This window comes from Enoplosus armatus, chromosome 13 (assembly GCF_043641665.1).
Source record: "Enoplosus armatus isolate fEnoArm2 chromosome 13, fEnoArm2.hap1, whole genome shotgun sequence".
In the NCBI taxonomy this organism is placed as follows: Eukaryota; Metazoa; Chordata; class Actinopteri; order Centrarchiformes; family Enoplosidae; genus Enoplosus; species Enoplosus armatus.
Window position 1 is genome coordinate 5,624,634 of NC_092192.1, and position 20,468 is coordinate 5,645,101.

The window sequence follows — 20,468 nt, forward strand, 5'->3', positions numbered from 1 at the left end:
TACATGAGACTAATATTACTTCATTGTCAGCTGGTTGCTGTAATTTCGTCCCCAATAAAGCTCGACAAGACCGGCATGTCTGTGTGTCCTACAAATAAACATCAAAAAGTGTCTCCAATACGTCCCAATATTTGCTCATTTCCTCTCTGGCGCACAGGATCAGATCTTGACTTCATTGTATTGGAAATTAATGAGGCAGCTCAACACTTTCCCTGTCCACTTATGCACTCACTCCCAAGTATCACACCCAAAATACATTGCAGCTCCGTGGTTTGTTTGTTGGGTTTTGTTTTGTTTGGATTTTTTTGTTTTTTTACTTTTTTTAGATTTTGGAAGAAAACAAAAACAGGAAATGAGAAGAAAACTCTCATTGTGAACGGTTTTGTTGGACTTGTTGCTTTGGTGTGACTTTGATCTTATTTTGGGGTGTTAGGAAGGAAGGGGCAGGGGTTGGTGAATGGTTTGTCAGGATGGTAATATGAACAGTGAAGGGCCTTTGTATTGCAGCATGGGGTTTCAGCACTGATCTTTGACCCACATACCTACAGGCTGGATTCCTCAGGTTACCAGCCTTCACCACTGAAGTGATGGACGTGAAGTTCCTTGTTTCTAGGGTTTTAAAATGAAGATTTAAATTAAACTGATTTTCCTAAAACCAGACCATATGACTTTGAGAAATCAACTCTGACGTCTGGTCGGGGTGGTGGCTGGGCATAAAGATGTGTTTGCCTTCGACACCAGAGGCACACGTTCACATCCTGTCTCAAACTGTCTCCAGCATGTTTTTATTGAGTAGTTTGGTTCACACCAAACAGACAACAGTGAATCAGTTATTCAGTTCTGCATTCAGCTCAGTTTAAAAAGCCAAAGGATGAGTTACACAGATATCTACTTGATTTTCAATCTCGAAGTAAAACACATAGGAAAATGAATAACAGCAAAATAAACGGAAGAGAAAAGGAGGGAGAAAAAATATGAGAAAAGGCAACACATTGTCACTGTCACAATAAGAACAATCAGTAATAAATATATATAAATATAATCCAGGTTTGTTGCATATTTTCTTTACGTGGAATACTTCCTGAAATACTACTATATATTATCACGTATCACGTATTGGACCAAATTCACACTGACTGACGAAATGTTGGTGTCATAAGAAGCAACGTCACATTTTTGTATAAATCAAAAACATAATACACAAATAAATGAATACACTTGGAGTAATTGTAACAAGTACCTTTATTTGACCTACAGCTTATTAACCAGTCACATCTACAGTATATGTTTTGTGCTGTTTGTAGTACTGCAAAAACTATTATTATTACAAAAATTACAACCTAACAACCTAAAACTCTACAAAAATAAAAATGTTGTTTTTTTAATTTGTTTAATGTCTTAGTTCCCTTAACATGCACCAAAATCTGTGCAAATGTTCTTGTAAACAAGGGATTTAAGTCAATTTTATATTAATATTCAGTGACACTATCCCAGTGGTCACATTAGAAAACCTGTAGTACCTCACTGCTGTTGCGGGAAACTGATGCGGTTGTGCATGGTGCCATCCTCTGGTTGCCGTGGTGAACTACAGGAGTTAACTCATCATGGATGAGCAGTGTAGTAGTAACAGTAAAACACAATTCACAGTTGTCCAAAATAAGATTAATTAGAAATAATATTCTTATTGGATACATACCATTGTAATAATTCTCTGTCCAAATTTTCATGACATAAAACAGTGTCATGTGACAGCAATTCACGTTTTCACATTTAATCCATCAGTTCATCTGAAAACTTCAAATATGGAGGTACATATTTTTCACTGGATTTGGACACACTATGGATTTATTTTGTAAACAAGGCAATACAAAAGTCCAGTTGCAATGTATTGGCTCATTTAAAAAAATATATATATTTATTCATAATGTAATTTATTTACTTTTTTTATTTTTTATTTTGATAATTACAGCCCACATGGCCTTCCATAAAAAGTAAGGCGAAGATGGTAAATGCTTTATTTAGTTGCTAAACAAGTATGGACATTGTTAACTGCTTATAAGGATGAACCCTTGTTACATTTATTGAAATATGATATATGTATATATACATATGTTCCTTCTGTTTCATTGTATACAATTGCATCTCAACTCTTGTTGACACCGCAACACAATTAAATAAAAGGTAAGAAAATGTAAAGCTTTACAGCACACATCTGTAACTGTACACAGAAACTTATCATATTCAGCATTACAATAGTTTTTAGACAAATATTACAATATATTGATATGTATCTGAAGCTCTACACATTTCCACCATTTTACATACAGACTCATGATTACATGAAAATAAACATAAAATAATATGCATCTCTTTAACAATCTGTGTGAATTACACATACAAGGCAAGGTAACATGCAATCAAATGTTTTCCTTAATAAATATGTAGTGGAAAACAGGTCATCATATGTGGTTATTACCTCATAAATACTAATTCCTTATTTATCCATGTAAATACTTATTCTAAATATTTATATACATGTTTTACAGTACAATAACAGCGATATTAAAACCTGAAAGTTAACAAATATCCTGCTGCCCACCAACCTGTCTCTTGGTCCAAATTGTATTCTTTAGTGTCTCATCAGTGTTGGTTTGACCTTTATCACAACAGTTTGTCTGGTTTCCTCTCAGGTTTGAGCAATGTAGGCTTTTAAAGGCACAAATTATTGTGGTGATATTCCATATTTGTTTTAAATTGGCTAATTTAAGACCAATTAGATTATTCTTCTAAAACAACCAGGCCAAAACATAAACTACTGTAATTGGTTTTTAAGGCTTCTCAGCCGCCAAATGGGCTCAAGAAGTAAATCATGCTTGTGTGGTCCACTGTTCCTTTTTTCTGTTCTAGTTCTAGTGTTATTTTCTAGAACTCTTTTTACATTTGCACTTTATATGAAAACGAAACTATACTTAACAGATACTGTTTTGTTATTTGCTGATTTTTTTGCTTAATATTTTATTGTATATAATCTTTGTTTTTATGGGGAGATGGGCCAGCGATATTAAAGTGGTTCCCTCTGGTAAAATATTTTGTTTGTTTGTTGTGTTACCACTACTGTCATCCTTTTTAATTCTTCATAATAATGAATAGTGATTGCATTTATAAGTGTATGTCAATATCTGTTTGCACTTATATCACGGGACTTTAAAACTCTGATCAAACCTAAAATGATGATGATAATAATAATGTTTGTAGGGATATTGTGGCAAATCCAGTTGGTTACTTAACCTTTGTACATATGCCCCATCTACAGGAATCCTTTCCCTGTTCCATTACTATGTGAGTGCCTCCCAGTATCCACTGAGCTACACAGGGCATAGAGCCAATGCCTCTGGCCTTTTCAATCCCATGCTCTACCCACTGAGCTTGTGTCCACAGCAGTACGGGGGTGAGACTCAGGCGACCTGCCACACTGACCACAGCGTGCCCAGAGTGATGCTGTAGGCCACCATGGCCACTAGGTAAACTCTGAAGAGCAGCACATCCAGCACGTAGCCGACCTGCAGCCACTCCTTGGCAACTTCCCGGCACCTGTCCCTCTTCTCCAGGAAGTGGCGTATTGCTGTCACTTCCTGCAGGATGTTGTCCATGACAGGCGGGGTGGGGTCCCTGGAGGGGGGCAGGCCCAGTCCAAGCAGCCCGCCTTCTCTGTCATGATGACTGAGCCTTCGGCCTATCTCACAGGTGTGGTGGAGGGTGCACTGGGCTGCAGGATGGGACAAGGATATGTTTTACTTTGGAAATGTGTAGCTTTTCATTGAAGTAGGTCTAAAGTTAAAGCAAAGAGAATGACCTTTCTTCTGTGCCATCAGGAGGCGAAAACTTCCTCTCGTACATTAGAAACTCATTCATGATCCCAAGGGTATAAACCCTTTTGATTTTAATGACATTTTTAGCCCCACTACTGGTAATTAATTCTCCACCCATACATTTATATAGCCTACCATTAATTTGCAACATCAAAGGAAGGACATGTAATGTAACACAGTGTCACCCGGGTTAAGTTTTTTATTCACATAACGAGGAAATATCATAAATGAATGTATCTGCAAAATCCTCACTGACAACACATTACATTTGTTATCTCATGTATTCACTTTTCCCATCCAAGCAAGGCTAACATTAGCCTCTAAGAATAACCCAGTGTCTTCAACCACAAAGGGGGAAACTAATCTGTGAAATTAGCTGCTGTCGCATTTGGTTTTATGAAAAACCTGAATACACCTCTTCCTTGATAGCACAAGACTTTAAACCGCTGTTGTAGGCTACCATACATGCTTCCACCTGTACCTTACCAGTCCCATAGTTGTTGTCCTTGTAGTGCTCTAGGTCGGACGCCTGGGAGGACAGTGTGGAGCAGAGGCGGTGCTTCTTGTGGATGCAGAAGAGGACCGGAGCTCTTTCCAGCACTAGGTACTTCACCCAGTGGGGCACAGGGGGCTGCAGGTCCTGCTTGTGCACCAGACGCACAATCAGCACGGTTTCTGTTAGGCTGATCACCAGGAGGGCCATGCAAACCACGAAGTACACACCTACAGAACAGGTAAGATGAGACAAGGCGATGATGATCCCCTTGAAGATATTCTTTAAAAGCAGTAGGATTGTAAAACACACTTGCATACTAATTGCTTCTTAATTTTGTTCTGTGCTCTCATGACATCATAGTTTACCAATCTTTTTTCTGTTTTTTTTTTCTTTTAGAGGTAAAATAAGTTCACCAGCCAGGTTTTCAGGCAAAATATTTCGAAATCATAAGCTGACACTTCCTGCAGAAGTCTGGTTCTGAATACAAACTGCTGATAAGCAGTAATATATCCCAGTCACCTATCAGCGGCGTTCCTATGGCGGTGGCAGGCAGAGTGTCAGATACAATGATGAGGAAGACAGAGTAGCCCAGCAGCAAGGTGATCTTGAAGGAAACCCTCTCTCCGCTGTCTGGTGGTAGATAGAAACCCACGATGTCCATCACCATCAAGAAGATACTGGGCAGCAGCAGGTTTACAGTGTAGAACAACGGCCGCCGCCGGATCACCACCTGGGAAATGTAGATTTTAAGTCAAGTCAAAATGTCTGCTGTGAAAACAGGCAAGACGTGGTTAGCTTAGCATGAAGACGAAAACAGGGAGAAACAGCAAACCTGGCTCTGCTGTCACTAATTAATTGGTTTAATGCGCACACAAATAGATCTGTAAAAACAACAGTTTATCTGTGAGCAGAGGGTTTGGTCTTTATGCTGAAGGCTAACAACACCCAGCTCTGTACTAAACGCAAGACATGAGAAAAACATTCTTCTCAGCTCACTCTCACAAAGAAGGCAAATAAGCATATTTCCTAAACTTTCTGCCTTTATTACAGAGTTAGCAGTAGAGACACAGTAGCCTGATTGTAACCAGAGACCTTTCAGTTCATGCAGGAGCACCACAACATTTCTCTCAAAATAGTCCCTTAAATGTCCCTTAAAATTAAATAATAAAAGTAGGAATTAAAATAATTTAGTTTCAAATAAAACTAGGTAAAAAACAGCCAAGAGGTTAGATTAAATCTGAAAGTAATGTAGTAAATAAAGTGAGATATAAATTGTTCTATGAGGAACTCAAATATTGAATAATTCAGTAATAGATAATATCAGAGGTTAACTAAAATAAATACGCCTTTATTTCGGACTCTTTTAGTTTGTATTGGTCATTATAAGTGATCAGTCAAGGACAGGACCATCGTTACCTGTTGTGATTGGCAGTCGGCGAGGAAGAGGAACAGAGAGGGCGGGCAGAAACGTAAGAGAGGGAACCGAGCAAGCGAAGGCGAAAGATAGACAAGGTCCGCAGGTTGGAGTAAACAGAGGAAAAAATAGTAGCAGTAGTTTAAAACACCAACACGCACTTGTCTCCTCTTAATTCCAGTTAATTAGGCTGAACGTCAGTGTTTTGTGTTGAATTCTCTGAGTTACCGAAGATGTTTAGCTGTTAGCTGCTAAGCTAGCGGGAGTAACGATGCTAGCTAGCTGCTTAGCTACAGGCTGCTAATTAGGTGTACTGCGGGGGAGTGGAGTGTGAGCCCGGACCTTAACGCTGGATTCAAGGTCACACAGACCCCACAGGTGACCGGGAAAGCCGCCTGGGACCTTTGATGAAGACACATGATTGTTATGATGTTACAACGTCAGATAGCGCCATCGGTGACCGGGAAAGCCTGACTCTGATGAAGGTGTCACCCTCCGCTGCCGTCTGCTACTGAACATGCTCTCCAGGATTGAAACAAAACTGTAAGTTGAACTTATTTGCCTTTACTTGGATTGATTGAAGATGTTCAGGCCTGCAAGGTATTTTACTTCTTGTGTGTGTGTGTGTGCGCCCGTTTTATGCCTTTACTCAAGTGTTTTATGTGAGTTTAGCTTGATTCATGTGTGTAAATCTTAGTTGAGAAATTGCCTGAAACTAATTCAGGGTCAAAGTTACCTGTTTGAATTTGGCTTTAACTTGGAGACTTTTTTTGATTGTTTGTGTAGAAACCAACTTATTTTGTTAAGCTTACTTTAGTTGGTAAAGTATACTTACATTTAAGGGATTTATTCTTAATATGTGTATTTTTATTTTAAAAGGGTCTTAATTTGTTTTTTTTTTGTTTGAATTTAAGTTATTCAGAGATAATATAATATAATTTGTCATCCACAGCGTGTTAGTTTCTATAGTTTCTACAAGCGGGTGCTACAGATTTATCGCAGCATAGTATTCAGCAGTCTTTCCCAGACTTAGGGTCACGAACCTAAATTGGGCCGTTTTAATCGGGCTGCCAGTTGGCAGAGTAAAATGCATAACAATGCTATGATATGTAAATTCATTTTCGTAATTAAAATAGAAGAAGGTCTGGTCTGTTCAGATCAGATGCTGTGTGCCGGGCTGTTTACAGTGCTCTCTGGCTGAGGTAACGTTGAGTGTGACTGATGTGATTCCCTCGTTTATGTCAGTTCTTTCCCATTTCAAATGTTAAACTCTTGCCATTGACAGGTCCACTGTCATGACATTTGAGTACGTTAGGGATATTTTAGTGTTTTTAAAGCTTGCCTATGATGTTTGTTGCATTGTTATTAATAGGAAAACAGCTGTAGTCGAGAAGGTCTTGAGGTCAGGCCACTTAAAGAGGAAACGTTTGTTAGAAAATACACCATCCCACATTTATGCTGCACATATAACTTGAAATCTTAAAATATTTTAAATACTTACATGGAACTTCATCTCAGCATAATAGTCATCGTTGTCCACACTGAAGATCTTGTAGTTGGACAGTATATGAAGCAGCTCCCACTCTCCTTGGTTCATGAAGACACTCTTGTCCTCCCTGAGCTCCTCAGGGCTTCGCATCAGGGTGATGTTGATGTCATCAACTACAGATCGAACACAATGTTGGAAGCAGCGTGAAACAGCCATGGCAACAAGTTACCTTTCACCCACCACTCTGCTGTCTAAGCACACGTCACAGCAGGAGAGAGTTTGAGGATGCACAGAACAGAAAGGTTGTTCTACTCAAGTCTTGATGAGAAGAGTGGAAGAATATCTTTCACAACTTTGGCAGAATTACATGAAAAGTAGCATAATGGCAGATAATTTGAGTCATTGAGAGAGCTGCAGAGTGATGTTGCTAAAGTAAATTAGAGCTGCAACGATTAATCGATTAGTTGATGGAAGGAAAATTGATTAATTAATTGCTACAGCTAGATAATTTTGTCGCAAGAAAGTGAAGAATGTCTTACTGGTATGTAGCCAGCTCTGGAAGGTCAGGCTGCATTTCTGGACATCAAATGGAAAGTTGTAGATGTTAAGAGTGCAGGCTGTGACCACCTGGATGGGCTTGTAGTTACGCACCAGTCCATCATGTGTCACATAGACATAAGGTATGTCTGGAGACTTCCCCACGTCTACACTGCAGGTTAGAGACAAAAATGACAATAACAATTGTTTAGGAGAAAAGACGCTGGTAGAATCGGAGAAGTAGCAGGAATAATGGCATCGACAGCAGCAGTTCTTACAATTCGTTGATGAGGATGTCAGGCACCCACACATTAGCAGTAGGTATAGAAACTTGTTTGACTTCATCAAAGTCTTCTGGGTTCCAGACCAGGAATTCATCCGTCCACGACTAAAATATTGAAGAACGGAAGAAGCTAAATGAGTAAAAAAAACAATAATATCTGATAATAAATAGATCTATTTTTGTAGCAGTGTGTAACAGAAAATACATGTTATAGGTATACTGTAAAGACAAATTAAAACTTTTGAAGAGGAATAAAATACACAAATACCACACAATTAAAACTGTCATGTCTCATAGTACTACATATTCCCGATGTAGTATCTATGGGACAACTAATGATTTCTGATTTTTGGAAACGCATTTGTCTTACCTGTCTGTACCACACATATGTTGTCAAAACCTGGTTCTTCTCATCCTGTAGAAGAAGACATTTCAGGGTTTTCAGGGGAAATAATTTTATATGAATTAAGCCAATATTGTAATATATCAATTAATTGTATATTATGTTCATTACATAATATCCATATAAAACACATCTTATGTACTTAAATTATGTTCATAATATATAATAGTTATATATTTACATATTTACATACGTTTAAATTGAACAATCCCATGTTCATGGGGTTATTTTTAATAAAGCTTCAAATGAATGATTCAAAAAAATGATTTAAAAAATGGCATTCACCTGGCACATGAGTGATCACTTACATTTATTTGTGTATTTTTGGCATAGGTACATTTAAACAGTTTTTTTTCCCCATAGGCCTTCACAGGAAACCTTTTGACATGTCACAGTAGGAAAAGTATAATAATAATAATAATAGAATGAATGATTCTATTGAGCTGCTTTGGTTTCAGGGTCCTGGTGTTGTGCATGCTGGCTCACTGTCACACTGTCATGACTTACTGGGACACTTGAATAGAACAGAGCCATTGTTAATGTTATTAGTAACACCAGTGCTTTTCCTACTATGACAAGTCAAAATGTCTGCTGTGAAAAAGGCCTATTGAGCTTATAACACACAAGCTCCAGCAAGATCCAGGCTTACTGTGTGTCAACTAGTTTGTGCTAATTTAATTGAAAATGTGATTGGGAATATGCACCACTGAAGCACAATATCAACTGGCATGATAAGGGTTTTTGAAGTGATTAAGGTGGTTGCTTTATTTCCTAATCATTAAGTCCTGTGTCGAGGTTTGTGTGTATGCTTATTTCTAAATTAATGTGTTTAATCAAATCACTACACAGCAAACCAGGGGCGAGGTAGTATTTCAACAGAGGAGGACAGCCTCTATAAAATCGACAGCTAATTTTCAAGCCATCCATGTTGCTGTGTTAATAGGAGTGTGTAATGTAGGTAATTATGCAGATGATATACGGCATATAAAACAATAATTAAAAGAGTCATGACACACAGTAGATGATATAAAACTGTTAGCAATTTAGTGTGACATTCTGGATGTGTGGACTTCTCCATATGTGCATCATAACTCACCACATTGAGGATGGAGTAAACCATGAGGTCTATGGCCACTATAGTGGACGTCCTCCAGTCTTTCACTGGTCTCACTCCCTTCTTATACCCCGCACTCAAAAACTCAGACAGCCGCACTAATGTGGCGTTGGCAAATCTTCCTGTGCTGCTGCCCAGTTTCTTCACTGAAAATTTACAAAATATTCATCTGTTTCTGTGCACTGACATGAAGAAGTCAAACACAATGTTATCTATATTGTCAGCAGGATACGTCCATTAAAAACGCATTCAAATATATTTATTTATCAGGAGGTCTCTCTGTGCGTTAAACACAATTTAACTTAATAGAGCACACATTTTTTCTAAATGTGACCATTGAAATAAATAGCTTCTTTGGTTTAAGAAGATATGCTGATTAAAATATTTGTATTAAATGTAAATAGTGTTTAAAGCATTTGCAAATCAAAGTTTTGCATAGTTGAAATTAGCAGAAAAAACAAATATCCAAGGAGTTCTATTAAAGTCAACACTGAACATAAAAGAAACTCAAAGGTGTAAAAACAATCAACAATTCACTTTGAAATTAAATATATTTAGTAAGCTACTAACTGTTTTCAGCAATGGCACTTTAATAAATATATTGAATTACATTTTGAAATTTCCATGCCATGAAATGTAATATATTTCATGTCACTAACTTTCAAACAAGATTAGTCTTATGTTGATTTTATGCGATTTCATGTAATTGCAATTAGTGATTTGAATTTTCACGAACATTTGTTATCGGTTGGTGTATTTTACACAAATTTCTTCATGAATGAGCGTATACAAATCAAACAATAATTCACCACTCTGACCAAATAACAAGATTTGTAAAACTAATTTATTACAATGACAAAACATACAAACTGCATTATTATACATTTTAGGCACTTTACCTTTGTTGTCATTTTGAATTATCTATATTAATGTTCACTTTTTTGAACACTGTTGCATTAATTGTCACTCTGAAAAACAGTACTTTCGCAACACCTTAATTGTAATATTATAATGCCATTTCTAATATCTAGATCATTTTCTCAAATTGACTAAAATTATTCTGTCTAGTAAACCTTAAATCGAAAGTTTGCCAGAATATGCAAATAATACTTCAGCATTTATGTCTGATATTGCAGTCAGTTCTTTTTTACACCATAAATGGGTCTTGAGTGAAAGGACTTTGTCATATCTTAGGCTCAGGAAGGTTTATCAGGTATTTGACAGCATATAATTCAGTAAAAAAAACAACAACAAAAAAAACAGCTGCTGTACCTGTGCAGGCCTTTGATGCTCCTTGAAAAAGAAGGAAAATGAGTGCTGTCCAGGCTGATGAGAGTCTCATGGTGCCGGTTCACCTGTGTTTTCTTCTCCTGCTGTGGAATTCTGCCTGCCGCTCTGATGAAGGGCCTTGGGATGCCTGACGCCCATATCCTCCATATCCATCCACTATATCCATCTCTTTACTCGCATCCACTATCAAAACCTCATTAGTGTCACTCAGCTCATAAGGGTGTATCCGTCTGCTCCGACGCCACTCCTCCTTGTTCAATAAAGCAGCAGCTCACTGAGATAAATGGAGCGGAAAGACTGCAGAAACACGAGCTAGTGACCGGATCGTATGTCATGTCTGAGTAATCATTTAATTAAGTAATATGCCAACACAAGGGCAGTATGTTACGGTGATTTAGAACAATTAAGGGACTGTTAGGCAAGAGTGTCAACTCACTTACTGACACCAAAGTTTCAGTGTGTAATGTCTTTTCACATAAACCCAGTGGCTTATTTTTGTGGCCACCTACTTCTGTCCCAAATATATAGTTACCAAGAAATTGAATGTTAACCTACGTTTAAAAAAGGAAAATGCAAACTGGGCTTTTGCGGTTGACTTAAGTTCATATCAAATGAAATAGAAATGACTGTTTGCTTTTTCATTTGAGTGTTGACGTCAGTTTCCACTCTTGTTTTATGAACTCTGATAAAGTCACCCATCAAAATAAGAGGGCAAGATATAAGTTCAATTTGCATGTTGGCCTTGTTTTTCACCTTTCCATGCTTTCTTTGGAATTGTTCATGTTTCACTTTCAAAAACAAATTGACGTTCTCTCCAATTTAAACCTTTATGTCCAATAAATTAGAGCTATGAAGAGTTCCCACAATGCCATAGTAATGAACATAAACACTGCAGCCTCTGAGGGCTGACAGCTGTCTTTCAAAATGTGTACATAGTTATGTAGTAATGGACCGATTTCTCGAGACTCTGTGCACTTCAGGAATAAGAATAGGCGGGTTAGTTTGACACTGTGAGGCCTTTATTTTCACTTCTGTCATGTATTATCTTAGAACAGCTTCAAGGCTTTTCTTTTATTTCAAAAGAACAGATACAATCATCTTGACATGACATTCATATTCACAACAAAGTGAAAACACAAAGCTTGAAGTGAACATACAGCCATTGGTTACCTCATACACGCACTAACAAAGCAGTGACTAAACATTTATCTTCAGCTCTGTTGCATAACATCACGTAACCAGATCCACTGGAAAAAGAGGTCTGCAGATTCTGTGAAAATTGCATTAATATGGATCTTTCCCCCGGCAAGTTTTCTATGACGCACTTTTGATATTCTTATCATGACTATTAGGAACCCAACAGGGAATAGAGACACAGCAGCTGAGCTCTGAATGGGTTTTATTGATCTATTCTGTGGCAGTGGGATGGAGATTAAAGTCTGAATACAATATCATAACATCACACTGGCACTGAGGATTTTCTCCAGAGAGCTGCTTTATTATTCACTATCTTTGAGTAAATCTTCACTGTCAGGAAAACATAAAAACCCAACGTAATATGTCAAACTATGATGTGGCTACACACTATAGTGGCAATGAAACATCTGGAGGTTATGCAAACAGAATATTTTAAAGGATAGTTCTAGTTTTGGGCTATTAGAATTTCATTCTTGTAGTTTTGGCAATCATTTACATCAGTTACAATCAAGGTTTACTCACCAACTTGATAGCTGATATTTGGGAACACGTTGATATTGCTAAAAAGAAGTCAGACAGGCAAGAAACAGTTGAAAATGCAAAATAAATGAAGGAAAAATGCAGTTTACAGACAAATTTCTTGCTTCAACTTTGACCTACTGTACTTACTACAGTTATATGTGTAGACCTTTCCTGTGCAATGAGGGGTTTTTACAGACATTTCAGGTGCACTCACTTTTAGTTTTACCTCCCAAATAAAGTGATTTCAGTCAGAGACACTTGTGTCCAAGAATTAACCATTTATTGCAAATTGTTACACAGATTTGGCGGGAAAGGCCCGGCTGTTTGAGGGAGCTCTCAATGAATCCAAGCAGCGACGAGGATTCTGCTGAGAGAGCTAATCCCTAAAAACACTTTGGGTACGGCATCAGATACAGAAATCTACATGAACATGAGCTTAGCGAGACAAAGCTTCCAAGACATGAGGAGGGCGTTGGGGTGGTGGAGGGAGTTGCCCAGCTATCAGCATTGGCATTAGAGAATCAGCAGAGTAACAGTTTATGAAGGCCACCTAAACACTTGTATGAAGATGATTGCATGATGCTGGTCCCCGGGTAGCAAAGATGTGATACATCAATAAGCCAATGATATGTATTGGCTGATGCTCTGCCTGAACTAATGGCATGCTGGATAAACACAGCTTGTTTGAGTGCTAAGTTATCATGACAGACAAAAAAACATGGCCAAAACTACAAAAATAAGAGACAATTTGTCTATCCTTTTAAAAGCATTGGTTAACAACATTGACATACAATATAAAGTGTATCCTCTATTCTCTTTTAATTTAAAAAAACTTTTGGAAGGGAAATTACATATGACCACTTATATATTATACGTATATTTTAGATACACATTGTTCTGTCTGCTTTATGCAGTCTGCTTTCTTTCCTTTTGCATTGTAACATATTTCCAACACAGACTAAAGTACTACATCTCAAATTACTGCCGTAAACAAGAAGTACTTTCAGTTACAGTATTAAAAAATCATTATGTCTGTGATTGTTTGGTCAGGCGAAGCTCCAACTGGCCCAGAGCGACAGCAGAGTACCGGTATACGAGACCACCACCAACAGGTAAAAGCGGAACAGGAAGCGGTCGAGCTTAGAGCAGAGGGCCAGCCATTCAGCCTGAGCCGAAGACTCTGTGTCCTCCTGGGATAAAGCCAGGCGGAGGGAAACCAGCTCCTGGAGAAGCCACTCCAGCCCAGAGGGAGCGTCCTGGATCTCATTCAGGGACAGCAGATCCTCCTCCAGTGAGGGCTCAAGCTCATAATCTATGAGGAGATCAAGGAATCAGGTTAACAATATAGATTTATGCAGTTTCTCTAAATAAATGCGAACAATTATGGATGGGGCAATTTATTAATATTACTGGTTTCCAATCCTGTTTTCCATGCATTAGTCAAAAAGACTTTTGTGTAGCCAACAAGACCAGATAAGCTTCCAAACCTTTAAAATTTTTAGAGTTTAAACTTTCCCGGCCGGACAAAAAGTTTTTATCCCAGTGTTCTTTCACCCTTGACTCCAATGAGCACCTGTTTTTTGAAAACAGACCTTTAATTTGGTGAAGCATACAGCAAGAACACACTATGGGTATCGCCTGTCAGCAGGACCTTTGGAAAAATCTCAGTCCTTGAGCTCTTAGCTTACCTCCGGAGGGGTTGATGTAGTCGAGGGTTTTGATGGAGGTTAAAGCGCTCTCAGGGAAGCCGTGACCAGCTGAGCCGTACTTGTCCAGCAGGCAGGCAGACACTGACATCTGCCTGACCTCCTTCTCACTGTGGTGGAGCAGCTTCACCACCAGTATAGACTTGATCAGGCTCAGCATCAGCAGGGCCATGCACACCACGAAGAACACACCTGGATGGAGATGGGAGACAAAAACCGAAAAACTCCCAACACTGGCTACTGGCGCAATAGCTAGATTATTGCCAATAATCACAGTAAGGCATTATTGATAACATGGGTTGCTCAAGGCAATGTTCTGTGTGACATAAAATGTCGTGATAACCCAAAGCTTTGTCTAAAACAAAGCAAAATGGACAGAATGGTTAAAAAAAAACCCAGCAAACAATATACTGAAAATATCTGAACAGAAATCATAAAATATCCCACCTATGAGTGGAGTTCGGACTGCATTGGAGGGCAGTTCATCTGTCAGGTTGACTCTGAAGACCGTGTAGCCCAGCAGTATGCTGATCTTAAAGGCAATGCGTGTACCGCTGTTCAGAGGCAGGTAGAAGCTGATCACGTCTACCAGCATGAGGAAGATACTGGGGATGAGGAGACCCACCACATACAGCAGGGGGCGCCGGCGGATCAACACCTGAATGAAAGAGAGTGCTGAGATCTGATGGACACACTTATCAGAAATGTATTCAGCAACATGGTCTCACAAGTGATGTCTAGCCAGATAATTTTGCTTTTATTTGTCCAGGTTTTGACAAAGCTGTCTCTGAGATTTCTGAGAACAGGCCATTTTCACAAAAGACATTTTGACACAGCTGGAAAAGCACAGGTGTAAATAATACGATTAATGATGGCTGCATTCCATTTAGCTGCTTCAGATTCAGGGTCCAGGTTGTGTGCATGTTGGCGCATTGTCGCACTGTCATGGCTAACTGGGACACTAGAATAGAACTGAGCCATCGTTAATGTCCAATGATGAGTAAAAGATGTCTGCTGTGACAAAAGGCTTATAGAAGCCTAAAAAAGTAATTTTTTTCCTTGTTTATTTCTATTTTGCCCAAATACGTAAAACATTATCCTGTAATTCACCAGAAAAAAAATAATGGGAATATCTATCTCCTTGCAATCTCTCAATGAGTTTCTTTAATTTGTCTTTCTGAAGAAGTGAAATGTGTTCCTGGGGTTTACTATTCATATTGTAAAATTTAAAAAAAAGTATCTACTGCAGCTTTTTTAGCTATTAGAATATGAACACTTCATGATTTTGATAATTTGGTGTTTATTCAAGTTTGCTAAAAACAAATATTACATCAACAACAATATTACATTGTCAAATTGCGCGAACCACACAACCTTCTGTTGAGAAAGCTCATGTTTCCTGGCCTGAATTTGCATTATTACAAATTTCAATGTGATTGATAAATAAGGTTTTCTTATTTTTAGAGCAGTTTTCACTCCGCCTCTCTACTAAGTCAACCATGTGAACATACAACTGAATAAGAGTATATGCACTTTGCTGGCTATACAGTATTCATTGCATCACGTAATAAATGCGCGTGGATGTGCTAATTTGTTTGGTCACAAGTGTTTTAACCATGAAATTGTTAGTTCCCGTTGTGTTGTAGCTGTCATTTTATAACCATTGCTTCATACAGATCTCTTTTCGTATGACATGGCTACGTTTAGCAGCAGAACTGCCTCAGTGTAACAATATCCCAGTGAGCCACGAAATGCTCCGTTACCAAAAACGCCTTCGGTCTTTGAGCTGAATAAATAGCAGCCCTCCCTGCTCTCCACCTGCAAAAGGCTATGGGGCCATTTTCTTCACCACTAACAAGAAGTCCATTGATCAGGCAGCCACTGAGACAGTCTCATTATGGTTGCTCACCCTCCCCTGTCTGTCAGCCTCCCTCTCTATATGTGTCTCTTTACTTGAAACGGTCTCAGTCTCATCATTTGGCATTAGCTCACTAGCCCGATCCATGAAGGTCGCGGCCAATTGCTTTATACTGTCCACAATTCTACTGCACAGCGTGGGGGGGGGGGGTAACCCACTGAGGGATACAGTTAAAAGCTCGCCATCGATAAGCAATCACAGCCATCACAGTGTAGTTACTTGCTCACTTGTTACAGAGCCGTCCAGAACACATCGACAACATTACACCATTTTAAACCCGTAATATTAAGACTATAAAAATGACCTGCTATTAAACCTTTTTACTTTCTTACTTTTCTAAATGTGGTGTACGTGATTGAGACAATAAAGCACATACATTGAACTTGATGTGGGCATAGTCAGTGTTGTCTTGGTGGATTTGCCAGTAGCTGGAAGGAATGGACAACAGTTCCCATTCTCCGTCATTCATGAACTCCCTCTTATCATTAGCAATGGCCTCTGCGCTCCTCCAGAGAGCCAGGTCTATTTCCTTCACTGCCGAGGGAGAGATAAAGGATAAAAAGAGGTGGAAAAACAATAAAGGAAATCATGTAATCATGTTAGTCTCACAGTGAGAGCATACTCAGAGATTATGTACCATCCAGCTACTTTCGGTTTCCTTACACTATGTAATAACATACAAACAAGGTTTTCTTATAGCTTTTTCTGAGCTTTTAACTGCATCTTACAGTCTATCAGTGGAAGAAGTTTGCTCATTTATCATGGAGATGGTTCAGTTATCATCATGTGATCTAAGTAACTTAGTCCACATGGTAGCAGGTGGACAGTAAATGTCAAATTTTGATAATTGATCATACATTGAAGTCATTTTTTAAGCACAAATACTGAACATTACCTCTAAAGCCTCTTAAGTTTTGAAGATTTGCTGCTTTCCTTTGCCTTGTTGGTTAGTAAATTAAATATCTTTGGGTTTTGGACTATTGGTCTGAAAAAACAAATCATTTGAAGAAGTCACCTTGGGCTTTAGAGGATTGTGATTGACATTTTCCACCATTATTTGAACATTTATAGACAAAATGATTAAGGAAGAGGGAAAGTAATTGTAGATTAATTGATAATAGAATTAGTTGTTAATTGCAGCCCTAATTTTATCCCGTCTCTGTTCAAAGACGGTCTCCAGTGCCGGCTGTGAATGGCCTCCTTTATTTTACTCCAGCTGCTGACTTTTGAGGCCTTCCCAGTTCTGGTGTTCTTTAGGGTGAATCAGCAGAGGTCTTAATGTCTTGAAATGGGCTTGAAAACTCTCTTGCTAGATAATCCAACACTGCTGCTCCTGTTGATAGTGAAACTAAGAGTGTTTTGTCAAGCTCACATAAGGTTTGGGAGCTTGTAATATTAGGGAGAATCCAATCATATTCCTCATAAGTACTACAGGTACGAAAACTGTATTCTGCAAATATGACAGGTGTTCTACCTGAATGTACTGAGCTTACAGAACAGCACAACACACAGGTTTCCACCAACCCGTAACAGGCTGGAAACAGACCTGAGTGAAGCCAGCTGCGGAAGGTAAGGCTGCAGTTCTGCTTGTCAAACGGAAAGGCGTACATCTCCAGGCTGCAGGCCAGCACCACCTGCATGGGCCGGTAGTTCTTCACTGAGCCGGAGGAGTTGACGTACACATAGGGGATCGGAGGGGACTTCCCTTCGTCCACACTGGGAGCACAACATGAAGGAGAGGGGAGGAAAGGTGAGACAGGTCAGGATCACCTCTTTACGTAACTGTAGTGGCCATTTGGTGGTCCAAGTGCTGTGAATGCTCACATGTTTATCATGGTTAGTGGAATTAAAGTTTGCTTTCAATTGGATTTGTTCCAATGGTTTTGGAGATGTTAGGGCCCCGCTAGCATCGCTAGTTACCAGGTCAGCTACGTATGACCAGTGTTATCTATAATTTAAAACAAAACATCATTATTTTTGGTTTAGCTGATGGTAAAGTTAAGGTTGATGTTTTGTATTGGGCAGTTAATGTACAACAGTGCTGTATCTGATTTTTTTTTAACCAAGAAACAGTGTGATGACTGATTAGACTCCATTATAAATGAAATTAATATATTAGAGTGAGGATGAGGTGCAGACAGGTGTAATCACCTGCATTTTGGCAAGAACGCAGTTGTCCTTGATGCAAATGAAGCATACTGCGTCCTGCTGTTCAATTGAAGTTTGAAGTTTAGCTTTTATTGCCTGGTGTGTGTTTTTTCCAATACTCTCGCTAGGGGCGCCAAGTATGACATTTTTAAATTCTTCTCAGTTGCTTTAAATTAAGGATTCAGTGCTTAGAGCTGGACATGAGGACTGGGCAAAGGTCTAAATTGATTTTCATAGTTCACTGAAATCAGTGGAGGTCAATGGCTACATGAAAGGTAGGAAAAACACATCCAAAATCTTGGACCCTGCTTTAGACCCTGGTAATACTGAAGGACACTGTACACTGAGCGCTAGCGTAAAATTTTTTGAAGGGACTGTTTCAGTGATTTCTTACAATTCAGTAACGATAATATCGGGTATCCAGATGGCATCAGATGACAGTGAGATCTCATTGATGCCATCAAACTCCTCTGGGTCCCAAACCAGGAACTCATCTGTCCAGATCTGAAAACACAGGAGGAAGTTTGTGATAAAATAATATAACTTATGTATTTAAATAAAAAAGCAAATATTTACAAAAACATTGAAACAAAAAAAATGTAACTGAACTTTCTGTGTTAACCCAATCAGCACTACACACTGTAGAACTGAGGAGGTAGATTAGAGCAGTTTTAATTATAAAGAAATTGATTTTGTGGAGGACAAAAATACTTGTTTTACTTAATCTTTACAATGAGAAACAAAAAGGAAACACTAAATGAAATGACAGCCCACCTACCTGTCTGTACCAAATACTTGTAGTTATGCTCTGGGTGTTTCCATCCTGCGAAAAGGAGAATATCTTAATGGTACTTGTTTTATATTAAAGCAACTGTGTGGAGCAGTTTGACCTCATTGCCATTACAACCAAAGTTGTTAGGAACTTGCCTTGATGAGCTCATAGTGCTAGTATATGGTCAAGAGATATGAATAATATTACTACTATTTTTGTTCACATTCATTTATTATCAGGTCTCTTTAGCTTGAGGAGTAAAAGCTTTAGCAGCAGTGTGATCTCTTTCAAAGTTTACATACCACGTCAAGTACAGACTGTAGTATGAGGTCTATGTAGACAGTGGTCAGGCTGGTCCAGTTGTGAACGGGTCGAACTCCGCAGTCGTATTTCCTGAGGAGCGTCCTGGTCAGCTGGTTCAGAGCTGATCTCTTCGGCTTCTCTGGCACACATTCAGCCAGATGAGCTAAAAGGCAAAAGCTAGATTACCAACTGAGCCCTGGGGCCCCAGACCCTCAGGGGGCCGAGGGCTCCAGGTTCACTGTGTGGCAATTAGTTTGTGGTAATTTGATTAAGAAGGGGCCCCTCGGCTCATTTTTACCTCTTACCCGGTTAGTCCAGCCCTGCTAAATGTTGAGGGTTGTATGAAGTTGCTAAATACAGTGCAGTACAGTGCATACTGATGGTAAATGTGGGTTGTATTGACGGGATTATCACGTTTTTACAATCACAGACCTCAATGAAATGAAGTTTACCGCTAAGGATTATTTAAGGCAAAACACTTTACATGCACTTTAAACTCCTCCAGCTTTTTACACAATAATATGAATGTATTTGCTCACATTGGCGGTTGTGGTGCGTTATGATAACCAGTTACCAGGACACTGCTTTGTCTTTACTAATACATTGTTCCTTATTACATGTGCATGTGTAACATGAAATTTGACAGTACAGCTAGAAAAAGTACCATCGCTAAGACTGAATATGTAAGAGTGGTGGCTCACCTAATGTAAGTAAAATAAGCATAGAGCTGTCACACTAAAGAGCAAACAGCGTTGGTGGAAATATCTGAAAACTTTACAGTAGTCTCTGTTTTGATGGAAAACTTTAACTTACAAGCAAATACTTCATGCTATTTAGGAAATGCAATTGTCTGGTCACTGATTTAGCCAAGCAGAGCATCTTACCTGAGAACAACAGCGTCAGCCAAATCAGAGACATCAAGCTACAAATCAACCTTCCAGATTAAAGGTGTTATCCAGGTGTTGCATCAAAACTCTGTTCACACAAAAATATCCACAGTTTCATCA

At 38.8% G+C, this 20,468-nt stretch overlaps 2 protein-coding genes across 2 annotated transcripts; both read right to left on the reverse strand.

Annotated features, from left to right (window-relative positions):
• Positions 1-3,455: 3,455 nt before the first annotated feature.
• Positions 3,456-10,947, reverse strand: htr3a (5-hydroxytryptamine (serotonin) receptor 3A). The gene is made up of 9 exons (XM_070917410.1): positions 10,878-10,947; positions 9,588-9,751; positions 8,459-8,503; positions 8,084-8,193; positions 7,808-7,977; positions 7,281-7,441; positions 4,885-5,095; positions 4,356-4,592; positions 3,456-3,766 (listed from the first exon to the last, which is right to left on the reverse strand). The coding sequence occupies exons 1-9, from the start codon at positions 10,945-10,947 to the stop codon at positions 3,456-3,458; spliced, it is 1,479 nt and encodes a 492-aa protein (XP_070773511.1).
• A 2,713-nt stretch (positions 10,948-13,660) lies between these two features.
• On the reverse strand, positions 13,661-20,379 carry LOC139295611 (5-hydroxytryptamine receptor 3B-like). Its single transcript, XM_070917825.1, has 9 exons — positions 20,346-20,379; positions 19,461-19,624; positions 19,165-19,209; positions 18,781-18,890; positions 17,785-17,954; positions 16,615-16,772; positions 14,768-14,978; positions 14,303-14,512; positions 13,661-13,926 (listed from the first exon to the last, which is right to left on the reverse strand). The coding sequence occupies exons 1-9, from the start codon at positions 20,377-20,379 to the stop codon at positions 13,661-13,663; spliced, it is 1,368 nt and encodes a 455-aa protein (XP_070773926.1).
• Between the last annotated feature and the right edge of the window lie 89 nt (positions 20,380-20,468).

Coding starts and splice junctions, on each gene's coding strand:
- htr3a (XM_070917410.1), bottom strand. CDS start 10,947: ATGAGACTCTCATCAGCCTGGACAGCACTCATTTTCCTTCTTTTTCAA. Junction 9,752..10,877: donor AGCATCAAAGGCCTGCACAG/GTACAGCAGCTG, acceptor GTAAATTTTCAG/TGAAGAAACTGGGCAGCAGC. Junction 5,096..7,280: donor ATGCTGAGATGAAGTTCCAT/GTAAGTATTTAA, acceptor TACATTTCCCAG/GTGGTGATCCGGCGGCGGCC.
- LOC139295611 (XM_070917825.1), bottom strand. CDS start 20,379: ATGTCTCTGATTTGGCTGACGCTGTTGTTCTCAG. Junction 19,625..20,345: donor GCTGACGCTGTTGTTCTCAG/GTAAGATGCTCT, acceptor TTTGCCTTTTAG/CTCATCTGGCTGAATGTGTG. Junction 14,979..16,614: donor ATGCCCACATCAAGTTCAAT/GTATGTGCTTTA, acceptor TCTTTCATTCAG/GTGTTGATCCGCCGGCGCCC.